This window comes from Taudactylus pleione, unplaced genomic scaffold (genome assembly GCF_031769625.1).
Source record: "Taudactylus pleione unplaced genomic scaffold, aTauple2 ptg000744l, whole genome shotgun sequence".
NCBI classification, from domain to species: Eukaryota; Metazoa; Chordata; class Amphibia; order Anura; family Myobatrachidae; genus Taudactylus; species Taudactylus pleione.
The window spans coordinates 589,413-606,087 of record NW_028285146.1 but is presented as its reverse complement, the minus strand read 5'-3'; the positions used below and the strand labels follow the sequence as shown (position 1 = coordinate 606,087).

At 49.1% G+C, this 16,675-nt stretch overlaps 1 protein-coding gene across 1 annotated transcript in view; it reads right to left on the bottom strand.

Moving 5' to 3' along the window:
- Positions 1–6,387: 6,387 nt before the first annotated feature.
- GPAA1 (glycosylphosphatidylinositol anchor attachment 1) overlaps positions 6,388–16,675 on the bottom strand; it is a 34,453-nt gene continuing 24,165 nt past the window's right edge. The window contains exons 8-13 of the mRNA XM_088457190.1: positions 13,762–13,958; positions 13,039–13,192; positions 8,603–8,674; positions 8,311–8,507; positions 7,586–7,756; positions 6,388–7,099 (exon numbers count right to left, since the gene is read on the bottom strand). Coding sequence (XP_088313316.1) covers positions 6,856–7,099; positions 7,586–7,756; positions 8,311–8,507; positions 8,603–8,674; positions 13,039–13,192; positions 13,762–13,958 — 1,035 coding nt within the window. The 3' untranslated portion in view covers positions 6,388–6,855. The remainder of the gene's footprint in view (positions 7,100–7,585; positions 7,757–8,310; positions 8,508–8,602; positions 8,675–13,038; positions 13,193–13,761; positions 13,959–16,675) is intronic.

Below are 16,675 nucleotides of genomic sequence, written 5' to 3'. Positions count from 1 at the left end.
TACTGCCGTGTTATCCTCAGTGTGAGAACGATTGTTACTGCCGTGTTATCCTCAGTGTGAGAACGTTTGTTACTGACGTGTTATCATCCTCAGTGTGAGAACGTTTGTTACTGACGTGTTATCATCCTCAGTGTGAGAACGTTTGTTACTGCCGTGTTATCCTCAGTGTGAGAACGTTTGTTACTGATGTGTTATCCTCAGTGTGAGAACGTTTGTTACTGATGTGTTATCCTCAGTGTGAGAACGTTTGTTACTGATGTGTTATCCTCAGTGTGAGATACTCATAAGTTCTGGTGGTTGATATCCTAGGCTGATAGGCGAATAGCCACTGCTGCTTCTGGTCCATACTTCCATCGTTCAGGGAACGTAACTGGTGTGGGCAGGAGAACAGATAGTGCTGGACAATATGAGGCCAGATATTCAAACTAAAGATAGAGTAAGGGACAAAAGTACGATATTAAGTAGAGATTAGAAAATGAGAGCATGTCATAGGCAGTGATGTATACTTATGTGTGCGTCAGTGTGATGTCACAGTGATGACAGCGCTTTACATAATGAGGTTAGGAACAGAACCGCGCAAGAATGGCAGATGTTGTAGGGTTAATGCTGTGTGTAGTTTTAGGGGATTCCAGGGGGACACGCGCCTGGCAATGTGTGCTTACAGAGGAAATAGAGTAACAGCATCCTCTTCATGAGAGACCCATGATACTCCATCCAGCAGCTTGTTTTACACACAGAAGCCCCTACTGGGGTGTATGTACTAAGGTCTGCTGCATCAGGGTGCATGTACTAAGGTCTGCTGCATCAGGGTGCATGTACTAAGGTCTGCTGCATCAGGGTGCATGTACTAAGGTCTGCTGCATCAGGGTGCATGTACTAAGGTCTGCTGCATCAGGGTGCATGTACTAAGGTCTGCTGTATCAGGGTGCATGCACTAAGGTCTGCTGTATCAGGGCGCGTGCACTAAGGTCTGCTGTATCAGGGTGTCTGCTGCATCAGGGCGTATGTACCAAGGTCTGCTGCATCAGGGCGCGTGTACCAAGGTCTGCTGTATCAGGGTGCATGTACTAAGGTCTGCTGTATCAGGGTGTATGTACTAAGGTCTGCTGTATCAGGGTGTATGTACCAAGGTCTGCTGCATCAGGGTGTATGTACCAAGGTCTGCTGCATCAGGGGGTGCGTGCACTAAGGTCTGCTGTATCAGGGTGCGTGTACTAAGGTCTGCTGTATCAGGGTGCATGCACTAAGGTCTGCTGTATCAGGGTGCATGCACTAAGGTCTGCTGTATCAGGGTGCATGTACTAAGGTCTGCTGTATCAGGGTGCGTGTACTAAGGTCTGCTGTATCATGCACTAAGGTCTGCTGTATCAGGGTGCATGTACTAAGGTCTGCTGTATCAGGGTGTATGTACTAAGGTCTGCTGTATTAGGGTGCATGTACTAAGGTCTGCTGTATCAGGGTGCATGTACTAAGGTCTGCTTTATCATGCACTAAGGTCTGCTGTATCAGGGTGTATGTACTAAGGTCTGCTGTATTAGGGTGTATGTACTAAGGTCTGCTGTATCAGGGTGCATGTACTAAGGTCTGCTGCATCAGGGCGCGTGTACTAAGGTCTGCTGCATCAGGGCGCGTGTACCAAGGTCTGCTGCATCAGGGTGCATGTACTAAGGTCTGCTGCATCAGGGTGCATGTACTAAGGTCTGCTGTATCAGGGTGCATGCACTAAGGTCTGCTGTATCAGGGTGCATGTACTAAGGTCTGCTGTATCAGGGTGCATGTACTAAGGTCTGCTGTATCAGGGTGCGTGTACTAAGGTCTGCTGTATCAGGGTGCGTGTACTAAGGTCTGCTGTATCAGGGTGCATGCACTAAGGTCTGCTGTATCAGGGTGCATGTACTAAGGTCTGCTGTATCAGGGTGCGTGTACTAAGGTCTGCTGTATCAGGGTGCGTGTACTAAGGTCTGCTGTATCAGGGTGCGTGTACTAAGGTCTGCTGTATCAGGGTGCGTGTACTAAGGTCTGCTGTATCAGGGTGCGTGTACTAAGGTCTGCTGTATCAGGGTGTATGTACTAAGGTCTGCTGTATCATGGTGTATGTACCAAGGTCTGCTGCATCAGGGGGTGCGTGCACTAAGGTCTGCTGTATCAGGGTGCATGTACTAAGGTCTGCTGTATCAAGGTGCATGTACTAAGGTCTGCTGTATCAGGGTGCATGTACTAAGGTCTGCTGTATCAGGGTGCATGCACTAAGGTCTGCTGTATCAGGGTGCATGCACTAAGGTCTGCTGTATCAGGGTGCGTGTACTAAGGTCTGCTGTATCATGCACTAAGGTCTGCTGTATCAGGGTGCATGTACTAAGGTCTGCTGTATCAGGGTGTATGTACTAAGGTCTGCTGTATTAGGGTGCATGTACTAAGGTCTGCTGTATCAGGGTGCATGTACTAAGGTCTGCTGTATCATGCACTAAGGTCTGCTGTATCAGGGTGTATGTACTAAGGTCTGCTGTATTAGGGTGTATGTACTAAGGTCTGCTGTATCAGGGTGCATGTACTAAGGTCTGCTGTATCAGGGTGCATGTACTAAGGTCTGCTGTATCAGGGTGCATGTACTAAGGTCTGCTGTATCAGGGTGCATGTACTAAGGTCTGCTGTATCAGGGTGCATGTACTAAGGTCTGCTGTATCAGGGTGCATGTACTAAGGTCTGCTGTATCAGGGTGCATGTACTAAGGTCTGCTGTATCAGGGTGCATGTACTAAGGTCTGCTGTATCAGGGTGCATGTACTAAGGTCTGCTGTATCAGGGTGCGTGTACTAAGGTCTGCTGTATCAGGGTGCATGTACTAAGGTCTGCTGTACCAGGGTGTATGTACTAAGGTCTGCTGTATCAGGGTGCGTGTACTAAGGTCTGCTGTATCAGGGTGCATGTACTAAGGTCTGCTGTATCAGGGTGCGTGTACCAAGGTCTGCTGTATCAGGGTGTGTGTACTAAGGTCTGCTGTATCAGAGTGCATGTACTAAGGTCTGCTGTATCAGGGTGTATGTACTAAGGTCTGCTGTATCAGGGTGCGTGTACTAAGGTCTGCTGTATCAGGGTGCATGTACTAAGGTCTGCTGTATCAGGGTGCGTGTACTAAGGTCTGCTGTATCAGAGTGCATGTACTAAGGTCTGCTGTATCAGGGTGCATGTACTAAGGTCTGCTGTATCAGGGTGCGTGTACTAAGGTCTGCTGTATCAGAGTGCATGTACTAAGGTCTGCTGTATCAGGGTGCATGTACTAAGGTCTGCTGTATCAGGGTGCATTGTTACTGGGCTGCAACATTTTCCACAATCAACATTAATATTTCATAACAGTCACAGGATTTGCTGGATGGGAAACAATGAGTATAAAGGGCTGGATCACCATCAGTGTAAACACAGGGTATCACTGACGCCACGTACCGCTGCGAGCGCTGCCCACCGGTCCCCCAGGCCTTGCATCATGGAAGAGGTCACCGAGATAAAAACAGCCCTGTGTTTGTGTTTCTCTTTTAGACTAATAACATCTACGCTGCAGGGCGGCGCTGCTGTCATTGTTTTCTCTCTGCGTCACTTTAACTTGTATTTAAAAAGTAATAAGTGTAATGTGACAAACTTTGCTAATAGCTAATAATGCATTTAAACATTCACCAAACTAGATGAACCCATAGCCAATCAGAACATTCCCAGGACTAGACCAACCTGTAGCCAATCGGAACATTCACAGGACTAGACCAACCTGTAGCCAATCGGAACATTCACAGGACTAGACCAACCTGTAGCCAATCAGAACATTCACAGGACTAGACCAACCTGTAGCCAATCGGAACATTCACAGGACTAGACCAACCTGTAGCCAATCGGAACATTCACAGGACTAGACCAACCTGTAGCCAATCGGAACATTCACAGGACTAGACCAACCTGTAGCCAATCAGAACATTCACAGGACTAGACCAACCTGTAGCCAATCAGAACATTCACAGGACTAGACCAACCTGTAGCCAATCAGAACATTCACAGGACTAGACCAACCTGTAGCCAATCAGAACATTCACAGGACTAGACCAACCTGTAGCCAATCAGAACATTCACAGGACTAGACCAACCTGTAGCCAATCGGAACATTCACAGGACTAGACCAACCTGTAGCCAATCGGAACATTCACAGGACTAGACCAACCTGTAGCCAATCGGAACATTCACAGGACTAGACCAACCTGTAGCCAATCGGAACATTCACAGGACTAGACTAACCTGTAGCCAATCAGAACATTCACAGGACTAGACCAACCTGTAGCCAATCGGAACATTCACAGGACTAGACCAACCTGTAGCCAATCGGAACATTCACAGGACTAGACCAACCTGTAGCCAATCGGAACATTCACAGGACTAGACCAACCTGTAGCCAATCGGAACATTCACAGGACTAGACCAACCTGTAGCCAATGAGAACATTAGAACACTCACAGGACTATACGATCCAGAAATGACTCTAGAGATACAGCCCCAGCCTGTGTTATGGTCAGGAGGGGGCACCCAGCCAGGGGCATCAGACGTATTTATGTTGGGGGTGGTGAGGGGTTATGGCAAGATATAATTTAGTTTTGGTGCACCCCTCCTTTACCAACTCACATGTTTCTGGGTGGCAGCAGAGGCGGTACCATGGAGGGGGGGGGCTGCCACCACGGAAGACGAGGAGGGCGGGACCACCAGGGAGGAGTAGGCCCCACCAAAGTGGAGCTAGAGGCAGGGACTGTGCATTATAGCAATAGACTGCACGTAGGGGCTGTGCACTCCTCCATGCAGTGCAGGGGTCATGCTGCCTTCTGTACTAAACCATACAGCCCCTTACCGACGCTCCTCTGACACCTCTCAAATGTTCCATGGTAACAGCGATACCATCCATCCTCCGGAGGCCCCCACTAACCACCCCAAAGGTAAATAGCAGTAGGTGTATGAGGCCCAACATCATTTCCACTGTGTCAGCATTCTGTGCGCTTCTGACACGGTTTCACACGGGAAGCCGACGGCCGGAATCCCGACCGTCTAATCCCAGCAAGGGCTAAATGACAGGCGTCGAAATTCCGACACCGGTAATTTTACCTATGCCGGGAGCCCGACACCCGGCTTGGGGGGGGGGTGTGAGGGATAGGTTAGGGGGCTCCCGAGGGGGACTTAGGGTTAGGCACCCCCCCCCCTCCCCCCCGGGAGACTTAGGTTTAGGCAGCGGGGAAGGGGGGGTTAGGTTTAGGCACTTAGAGGGGGGATTAGGGTTAGGTGTTGGGCGGGGGGTGGGGGTGGTTAGGTTAGATTAGCCATGCGGCAGGCGGTAAATCATGCCGAACCCTTTTACACAACCCTACGAGAAAAGAGCCAGCGCACTCTGGGCCTGATTCAGACCCGCTCACGAGCGATGAGCGCTCGCAAGCGGGTCGATGTCGGCCCAGTGCGCATACGCACGACGGAGCCGGCTCCGTCGTGCGCATGTGCGAGACCCGGATAGCGACAGGCAAGCCATCGCTCCGGGTCTTGTACCAAAGGGGGCGTGCTGACGATGGTGAGTGACAGCACGCCCCTTTGGAGGGCGGCCCGGGGGCGTGGCTGGCCAGACAGAGGCGTTCCATGGGAACGCCTACCGTCTGGGGCCGGCCCAACTGACATCACAAGTGGGAGTGCTTTCGGCTGTCACAGCCGAAAGCACTCTTTGGCTTGCGGCAACGAGACCCTACCACAAGGGTCTCGTCGCAAGCCCGATGGTCACCCACAGCAATGCGAGCGCCCAGGAGGCCGCTCTAAAAATCAAGAAGGACGGCCCTGATTCAGAGCGAGCGCTCTGTAAGAGCGTCCGGCTCTGAATCAGGGCCTCTGTGCCTTCCCTGTTGGGGAAGGATGCGGCTATAGTGTAGACATTAAGACTATGTCCGCTGAGACACAGCTGAGCCACCGGACCTGCCCTACCAGGAAAGTCACCACTAGAGCACCAGGGATTTATGTAGAGATTCTAGCCATGTCAACATTTCATCAGTGTCGACATTATGAATGACTACATAATGAATGTCCCCAAAATATACCACACCCTGTTAGGGAAGCCCCTCCCTCCTAACACGGAAGTCTGCAGAGGAGCGAGATGGAGTTTTAGTAACGTATAACTATGGCCGCTAATATTTATTACTCGGTTACACAGATGACCTACATTAATCTCCTCCTAGTGGCTTTGTTACTCTTCACATATTTTACATTGTTTCTTACAATTCTATAATGATTTCATTAGACCTATGAAATACAAACAATTATAGTCATGCCGCATTTATCATGCTCATCCCTACAAGCCAGGTCTAAACAAGAGAAATAAAACAGTGAGAGATTGCTTGAAAAAAAAATTGCCCTTTATTTAATTTCTTTTTGTGTTCAAGACGAATTAAACCCAAGTGTTGCCCATGTTTGCGTTTGGCGCCTGTTCTAGCTGCTCCATGAGAAGAGTTTCACCACCTGTATTCGCTTTCCGGCACCCACAGTCCTCTCACATTGGACGTCATCAAACATTGTTCCGCAAAAACAACGATAATAAAATAAACTGCCCATAAAATCTGCCACCGAGCGAAACGTCTCATGCATGAAATCATTGAACTGAAATAAATATTTTCCTCGGACTGCGACCCTATTCCGAACTCATCCGGCTTGTCCTTCACCACCGGTCCACCGCTTCCCGCACCAACAGAGAGAGTTCTCTCTTCCTCGGAATGCCTTGTTTCTCCAAGGAGACCCTACTCCAGAAAGCACAGCCTTGGACAAGACACAAAGGAGTTTTTGTTAGAGGAAACAAGGAACAGGCTTACTTCCAGAAGACCACGTTCCACAACTGCAGCCAGCAGGGGTACACAAAGAATGCCACGAAGGGAAAGAGGAGGGATCCGTAGAGGTAGTGGTCCAGCATGCCCCCAGCAATGGCTTGGAGGAAAATCTGCCAGCATTCCAGAAAAGAGACTGGGTACTCGATGAGCTCGCGGTACAGAAAGATGCTGCCCAGGAGAGTGGTGGCCGGTGTGACCAGAACCAGGAGGACAGCGTACAGGAGCCTGAAAACAGTGAAACACGTCAGTAGGTGACCTCACATGTGTAGAACATGTCTTCACAGATTGGCCAAGTCTGATTTCAATTATTTTGGTAAAAATATTTGTGCTGTTGTCCTCGACAACGTACAATGACGATTTCTATGTACTGATCGGCACAATGACTACCCTTATATCACCTGATTTCAATACATTAAAGTGTCCTAATATAGGTTTTGTGCAATTTCCAGAAGGCAATGAAAGGTGACAATTACGTTTTGTTTCCTTGATTCACAAGAAGCTAATTTTTTACCTATGGGACTCAATTAGCTTTATACATGGCCATTAAATGCTACACAATGGACACAAGAACAGGTAAACTATGCATCATAACATATGAAAGACCTGTATACAAACGCTGACTAATCGAAGGACTTGCAGTAAATGGATTTATCATTTGCCTGCTTGTAGCCAAACCTCATAATCCGTGATGGGTGTACAGGGTTCACTCACTTGGGTCCGACGGGCTGGACAATGGCGGCCACTGGCACAATGGTGACAGCCAGGATGAATCCCAGGGAGAAGTTAATGACAGCGATACAGCCAAGCAGGACGGCCAAGTACAAGAGGGAGATCAGCTTCAGGGTCATCCAGCCCTGTTCAGAGCCGGTTCCAGTCAGGACCCTGTGGTGGAAGGACAGGAAAGGTTTTAGCACAACCAATGTGCAATAAATGCGTTACTCTCTATCTAATACACGTTACAGAGAATGCTTAGGGAGCTGATCTCCAGCTGTAGTGGAATTACAGGTCCCAGCAGGTCTGAGGCTGGCAAATACTTGGCAAGCTCGGCGGGACTACTTACAGCATTGGGTGGAATGTGTGGCATATTCTCATCATATGTATAGGAGTCACATCTGATATTAATAGATAGGCAATGTCCATTTGGTGGGTCTGTAAATTATACTTGTTTGATAGGGGTGAAGGTGCTTATGATACATTCACTTCCAAAGCTCTCATCCACCACAGAACAGTAACCCATTCACCGGATGGAGGCCACTACTGTACGCCAAAGAAATCAGGATAACCCTCGGCTAGCTCTGAGTATTCATTCCATCAGTTCATTGGGAACGGCGTCCTTTTTGCCTCAGTAAGATCACTAGTTCCACATGAATCGATGAAATTAATATTGGCTGAGCCTGTGTCTTTGTGTAGGCAATGGGCTTAGCCACAGTACGCACCTGTGTGTATTATGGGGCAGCGCCAGACCTGCTACATAGATAGCGATAGCGATGAGCACTACTGCTTCGGACTCCGATACCGGGAAGTGATCGGTGGCCATCTCCTGGCTCAGCACCGGGATGTAGTACAGGCAGAGTCCCGTGGCGTGGCAGATCACAATCGGAGTGGCCAGGGACAGGATGCTAGGCTTCGTGTCCTAAGCACAGCGATACAGGAGGTCAGCACAAACTGAGGACATGAAACGCCCTCTCATCATAATGCAGCTAATGGAAGATGGCGATGATGCCCTACCTGTTCCACATCCCCCACCCCATCCTCTGTCACCGCCACCGACCGGCTCAGTTTAATCCACAGATCCAGAGCGTGGAAACAAAGTTAAGGATGGTCAGGTTAGTGCAATGTCAGACAAGAAGGGAGATATGTCGCGGACTTGCCACAGATGTGCGTGATACAATCTTACAGTATCTGCCCAAGTTGCCATCATCTAAACACTGCATTTACAGACAATTAGATTTATAGAACGATCCACTCCCCACATCCTACTCATGTAATGAATTAAGACCTGAGAGACACATAGGAACTCATACAGAGCTGGAAGCAAACGCGTTTCGCTATTTTTCCAAAAGCACTTGCACGCCAAACATGCATCCTTACGCATCCTTTCCCATACTGACTGAGATGCATGTTGTGCTTACAAGTCCTTTGCACTTAGGGATGTAGCATGTGGGATGGAGGGAGCATCTACAGTAAGTACCAAAGTACAGTAAGTGCATCTCATCCTAACACATAAAAGACACATATGTACCTGTTTGGACTCCCTAATGATGTCTAATGATGAATGGTGGCCGATTCTGATTGGATGAATGAGTCTTAATCCCACCCACGTATACTACTACTATGATATTTGTATAATTACAGTCATGTTTGCAGTCAGCCCCCCCCCCCACCCCAGAATGAAAGCGGATTCCCATTTGGCTGTTAGAGAGGGTGGAAACGGATGTGTGCACTGATCTAACGTTTATTAGTACTTTCATTTTGTCTATGTGCCTTGTACTAAGTCCGTTTTACACTGTAAATGTAATTATTTTTCTAGTTATTAATAACACGGTCTATGCACTATATTGTCACTAGTGTATGAGTTGTGAACTGATGAATTGTGAACTGTAATTTTAGCATTTTTCACCATCACTGCACTCCAAGTGCAGAGATCAAGTGGGAGACCGGTGATCAGTCCCCGTTACCCGATCTGCAAGAGGTGGGGGGGTGACATGGGAGGGTGTACCCATAGCCACAGGGAAGATTCAGAGATACAGAAAGAGGTGGGGGGGTTAAGGCCAAAAGGTAACGCAGCAAAAGTTTCAATGGAAGGAGGAGGTGGGGTTCAATCGTAACTTGGGAATCTTTTACCACTGAGGGAGGAGATCAGACTATATGACATGGGGTCCTATGTACATTGGGGGTATACTAGACTCCCCTAGGTGTTTTTTTCCTAACACCGCAATGCACGGAACTTTTCTAGGCTGATATAGTCTGACATTTATACACAAGGAACCCTATAGCTCCCCGGCTGCATTGACTCAAACTGTGATTCTGTGAGATCTCTTTATATCCTAAAGTGCACATTTTTTCTTACTGAATGGAACATTAAAGCATTATTCATCTGTAATTCGGGACATTATCACTAATAATTCCTATTTGAATTGTGCAATACTCCTATCCCAACTGGGTTCAAGTGTGGGATATTAAGGGGTAAATTTACTAAAGTGAGAATTTTTAGAAGTGAGTTTTAAAAGTGATATTGCCCATAGCAACCAATCAGATTATAGCTATTATACTCTAGAAGGTGCTAGTTAAATGTTAAGTAGAATTTGATTGGTTGCTATAGGCAACATTACTTTTAAAACTCACTTCTAAAACCTAAGACTAAGATGAGTGCGCTGCTTCGTGAGCTATTCAGTTTTTTCTTTTTCATGTTTGTTTGTTTAAGCGATACAGTGTTTCATGTTTCCTGATGATACATTGTATCAGCTATAATAAATTATTTCTTGTGTACAAATCGCCGTAATTTTTTCAGGAATTTATTCTTATGTAATTCTTTTAATCCTCACAGTAGGTTAATGGAATTTGCAGCAGTTGATTCCGCCATCGCATACGCCCAGTATCGCCGTGTGAGTCCCTTTTAGTTAAATGCAAAACTCTGCCATTACCTTCCTGCTGGCTGCGATCCTCACCAGTGTTACCCATGTATACATCACGCGCGTGCACACACACAGACACACAGCAGACACACAGCAGACACACACACACAGACACAGACACACAGCAGACACACAGAGCAGACACACACACACACACACACAGAACAGACACACACACACACACACACAGAACAGACACACACACACACAGAGCAGACACACACACACACACAGAGCAGACACACACACACAGAGCAGACACACACACACAGAGCAGACACACACACAGAGCAGACACACACACACACACACACAGCAGACACACAGCACACACACAGAGCAGACACACACACACACAGAGCAGACACACACACACACACACACACACACACACACAGCAGACACACAGCACACACACACACAGACACACAGCAGACACACAGACACACAGCAGACACACAGAGCAGACACACACACACAGAACAGACACACACACACAGAGCAGACACACACACACACACACAGAGCAGACACACACACACAGAGCAGACACACACACACACAGAGCAGACACACACACACACACAGAGCAGACACACACACAAACACACACACAGAGCAGACACACACACACACACACAGAGCAGACACACACACACACACAGAGCAGACACACACACACACACAGAGCAGACACACACACACACACAGAGCAGACACACACACACACACAGAGCAGACACGCAGACACACACACACACAGAGCAGACACACACACACACAGAGCAGACACACACACACACACACAGAGCAGACACACACACACACACAGAGCAGACACACACACACACACACACAGAGCAGACACACACACACACACACACACACACAGAGCAGACACACACACACACACACACACAGAGCAGACACACACACACACACAGAGCAGACACACACACACACACACACACACAGAGCAGACACACACACACACACAGACACACACACACACACACAGAGCAGACACACACACACACAGAGCAGACACACACACACACACACACAGAGCAGACACACACACACAGAGCAGACACACACACACAGAGCAGACACACACACACAGAGCAGACACACACACACAGAGCAGACACACACACACACACACACACACAGAGCAGACACACACACACAGAGCAGACACACACACACACACACAGAGCAGACACACACACACACACACACACACAGAGCAGACACACACACACACAGAGCAGACACACACACACACACAGAGCAGACACACACACACACACACACACACAGAGCAGACACACACACACACAGAGCAGACACACACACACACAGAGCAGACACACACACACACAGAGCAGACACACACACACACAGAGCAGACACACACACACACACACACACAGAGCAGACACACACACACACACACACACAGAGCAGACACACACACACACAGAGCAGACACACACACACACAGAGCAGACACACACACACACAGAGCAGACACACACACACACACAGAGCAGACACACACACACACAGAGCAGACACACACACACAGAGCAGACACACACACACAGAGCAGACACACACACACAGAGCAGACACACACACACACACACACAGAGCAGACACACACACACACACACACACAGAGCAGACACACACACACAGAGCAGACACACACACACACACACACACACACACAGAGCAGACACACACACACACACACACACACACAGAGCAGACACACACACACACAGAGCAGACACACACACACACAGAGCAGACACACACACACACAGAGCAGACACACACACAGAGCAGACACACACACACACAGAGCAGACACACACACACACACACACAGAGCAGACACACACACACACAGACACACACACAGAGCAGACACACACACACACAGAGCAGACACACACACACACACAGAGCAGACTCACACACACACACAGAGCAGGCACACACACACACACAGAGCAGACACACACACACAGAGCAGACACACACACACAGAGCAGACACACACACACACACAGAGCAGACACACACACACACACACACACAGAGCAGACACACACACACAGAGCAGACACACACACACACAGAGCAGACACACACACACACACAGAGCAGACACACACACACACACAGAGCAGACACACACACACACAGAGCAGACACACACACACACACACACACACACACAGAGCAGACACACACACACAGAGCAGACACACACACACACACACACAGAGCAGACACACACACACACAGAGCAGACACACACACACACACAGAGCAGACACACACACACACAGAGCAGACACACACACACAGAGCAGACACACACACACAGAGCAGACACACACACACAGAGCAGACACACACAGAGCAGACACCAGCCCGTGGATAATGCAGAACGCAAGCAGAGAGCCCAGTACACAGTGATCAGTGCGGCATCTGAGCTGCAAGGAAGGATATTCGGAGGATCAGGATGAGGATGATGAAGCCGATGGACGGCATGTAGATCCCGATAGACACAAATCGGGACAGTGACGGCAGCAGGTAGAAGAAGTACGACTGATGGAGGCGCTCTGACAGGTTGTTCAGTTTGCGGAACATCCCCTCCATGGTCCTGGAGAAGGAAATAGGCAGAAAGGTGATCAAACGGTAAGTTACGGCTAAGAGTAAAAACCAGTGTCCTGGCTCCCTCTGCTGGTCACTGGCAAAACTGCGGGAACTGCGCCTCAGGTTATATGGGAGATGTAAGAGCTCAATCTGATAACTTTCCAGACTCACATGACGCACGTCTGCTGGAACTTTCATCTCACAAGTAGACAATCTAATAATATCAGCTTATATTTCATAGGCGGCAGCCAGAGAGTTAACAATGGTGTGAAAACTATGCTATTGTACACTCAGGGAGGACCCCCGTTTTCTCGCTATTGCAGCTGCCATATTGGAGAGATCCGCAATACGCAACTGTGGAAATAACGAAACGCTGCATCACCAAACTTTCCATAACTGCAGCAAACAAAGAATCTTAATTAGCTGTAGATTAGCGGGCGGAGATCAGCTACTGGCAGACAGAAAGTTACAGGCAGGAACTGTGCAGCTGTAACCAGGGCACTGGGGGGCACGCTGTGATGTGTACCCTGCCGATACCCTGTCCCATCACCCATTGGACAACGATGAATTACTTACTCTCCTATGGTGACCATGTCGTATTTGTATTGGCGGAAGCTGTTGATACCACGCAGGGTGATGGCCTCGATGTGGTAGCGCAGAAAGAGGCCGTGGTCCCCCTGAGGTCTCCCGGAGCCCTGCTTCAGAACCATGAGCAGCATAGTCTGCAGGTTGTGCACATACACCGGGAAGCTGTCAAAATCACTGCGCTGTAACTGTGGGAGAGAGATGCACAAATAAGCACACTAGGGGGCGACCTGACGCACATCAGCACACTAGGGGGCGACCTGACGCACGTCAGCACACTAGGGGGCGACCTGACGCACGTCAGCACACTAGGGGGCGACCTGACGCACGTCAGCACACTAGGGGGCCTGACGCACATCAGCACACTAGGGGGGGACCTGACGCACATCAGCACACTAGGGGGGGACCTGACGCACATCAGCACACTAGGGGGGGACCTGACGCACATCAGCACACTAGGGGAAGACCTGACGCACATCAGCACACTAGGGGGGGACCTGACGCACATCAGCACACTAGGGGAAGACCTGACGCACATCAGCACACTAGGGGGGGACCTGACGCACATCAGCACACTAGGGGGCGACCTGACGCACATCACCACACTAGGGGGCGACCTGACGCACATCAGCACACTAGGGAGGGACCTGACGCACATCAGCACACTAGGGGGGGACCTGACGCACATCAGCACACTAGGGGGGGACCTGACGCACATCAGCACACTAGGGGGCGACCTGACGCACATCAGCACACTAGGGGGGGACCTGACGCACATCAGCACACTAGGGGGGGACCTGACGCACATCAGCACACTAGAGGGCGACCTGACGCACATCAGCACACTAGGGGAGGACCTGACGCACATCAGCACACTAGGGGGGGACCTGACGCACATCAGCACACTAGGGGGCGACCTGACGCACATCAGCCCACTAGGGGGCGACCTGACGCACATCAGCCCACTAGGGAGGGACCTGACGCACATCAGCCCACTAGGGGGTACCTGACGCACATCAGCACACTAGGGGGGCGAACTGATGCACATCAGCACACTAGGGGGGCGACCTGACGCACATCAGCACACTAGGGAGGGACCTGACGCACATCAGCACACTAGGGAGGGACCTGACGCACATCAGCACACTAGGGGGGCGACCTGATGCACATCAGCACACTAGGGAGGGACCTGACGCACATCAGCACACTAAGGGGGGTCCTGACGCACATCAGCACACTAAGGGGGGACCTGACGCACATCAGCACACTAGGGGGGGACCTGACGCACATCAGCACACTAGGGGAGGACCTGACGCACATCAGCACACTAGGGGGGGACCTGACGCACATCAGCACACTAGGGGGGGACCTGACGCACGTCAGCACACTAGGGGGGGACCTGACGCACATCAGCACACTAGGGGGGCGACCTGATGCACATCAGCACACTAGGGAGGGACCTGACGCACATCAGCACACTAAGGGGGTACCTGACGCACATCAGCACACTAGGGGGGCGACCTGATGCACATCAGCACACTAGGGGGGCGACCTGACGCACATCAGCACACTAGGGAGGGACCTGACGCACATCAGCACACTAGGGAGGGACCTGACGCACATCAGCACACTAAGGGGGGTCCTGACGCACATCAGCACACTAAGGGGGGACCTGACGCAAAGGATCGCTATCGTATATACATATATAGGTCCTAAATGGAAGACATTAATAGAATCATAGCTCCAATAAAATAAGTTAATACATGACTTTCCACAAATTCTCTCTCTAGAATTATATACTGAATAAAACAATGGTGTTGAGACTTCTAAATGCAACTCATCAACACTGGACAATGTGGTCTAAGCAGATGAATACGACAAATGCCTGATCTGTTTCTAAGAGTGTTTTGCTAACTTGAGATTGATTTGCAAACGATCTTTAATAGATCAAGTGAAATTGACCTGCATGTTCGGTTGACTGACGAGACGATCAAACGACCAGCGGGAGCGCACATCGTTGATCGTTAACGACCAAACACTGCACGATTTATAAACGATTTTTAAACGATTGAACGATAACGACGTTGTTACCGTTCAATCGCCTGCTAAAATCGTGTAGTGGATGCCCCCCTAGAGTGTTTTGCTGACTTGAGATTGAGAGAGCATATAATGAACCATAGTATCCAACTGGACTAGATGAACTCAAATGGAATATAGAGGTCCAGAACGGCATGGAAATGTCAGAGAGAATAAGAATTTTCCAAAAGTTTATGTTAAATCAGCCTGAGATGCAATCTGGGTGCACCCCGAGCTCTGAAAAGGAATTGTGACCCTGTTCTTTCCAGGACAAAACATCCAGATACATTGCACTTGGGCTGGGGGAGCGCTCTACTATCTTCTTATAGATGAATCTTGGATCTACAATGTATCAGGCGATTGAACGATAACGACGTCGTTATCGTTCATAAATCGTGCAGTGTTAGGTCGTTAACGATCAACGATGCTCGCTCCCGTTGGTCGTTGATCATCTCGTCAGTTGACCGAACATGCAGGTCAATTTCACTTGATCTATTAAAAATCGTTTGCAAATCGTTCAGACTGAAAGATAAAATTTCAAAGGAAAATTGTTATGAGATTGGACAGGGAGTAGATCGTCTAGTGGATGAGCCCCTTTAAACACATCAGGCATTTGTCGTATTAATCTGCTTAGACTACATTGTCCAGTGTTGATGACTTGCATTTAGAAGTCTCAACACCATTGTTTTATTCAGTTTCAGTATTGTATCTATGATTCTATTAATGTCTTCCATTTAGGACCTACTGTATATTTGTATATACGATAGCTATCCTTTTATTACATAATAAATTACATTTGATCTCATTGATCCGGGTTAGACGATTGGAG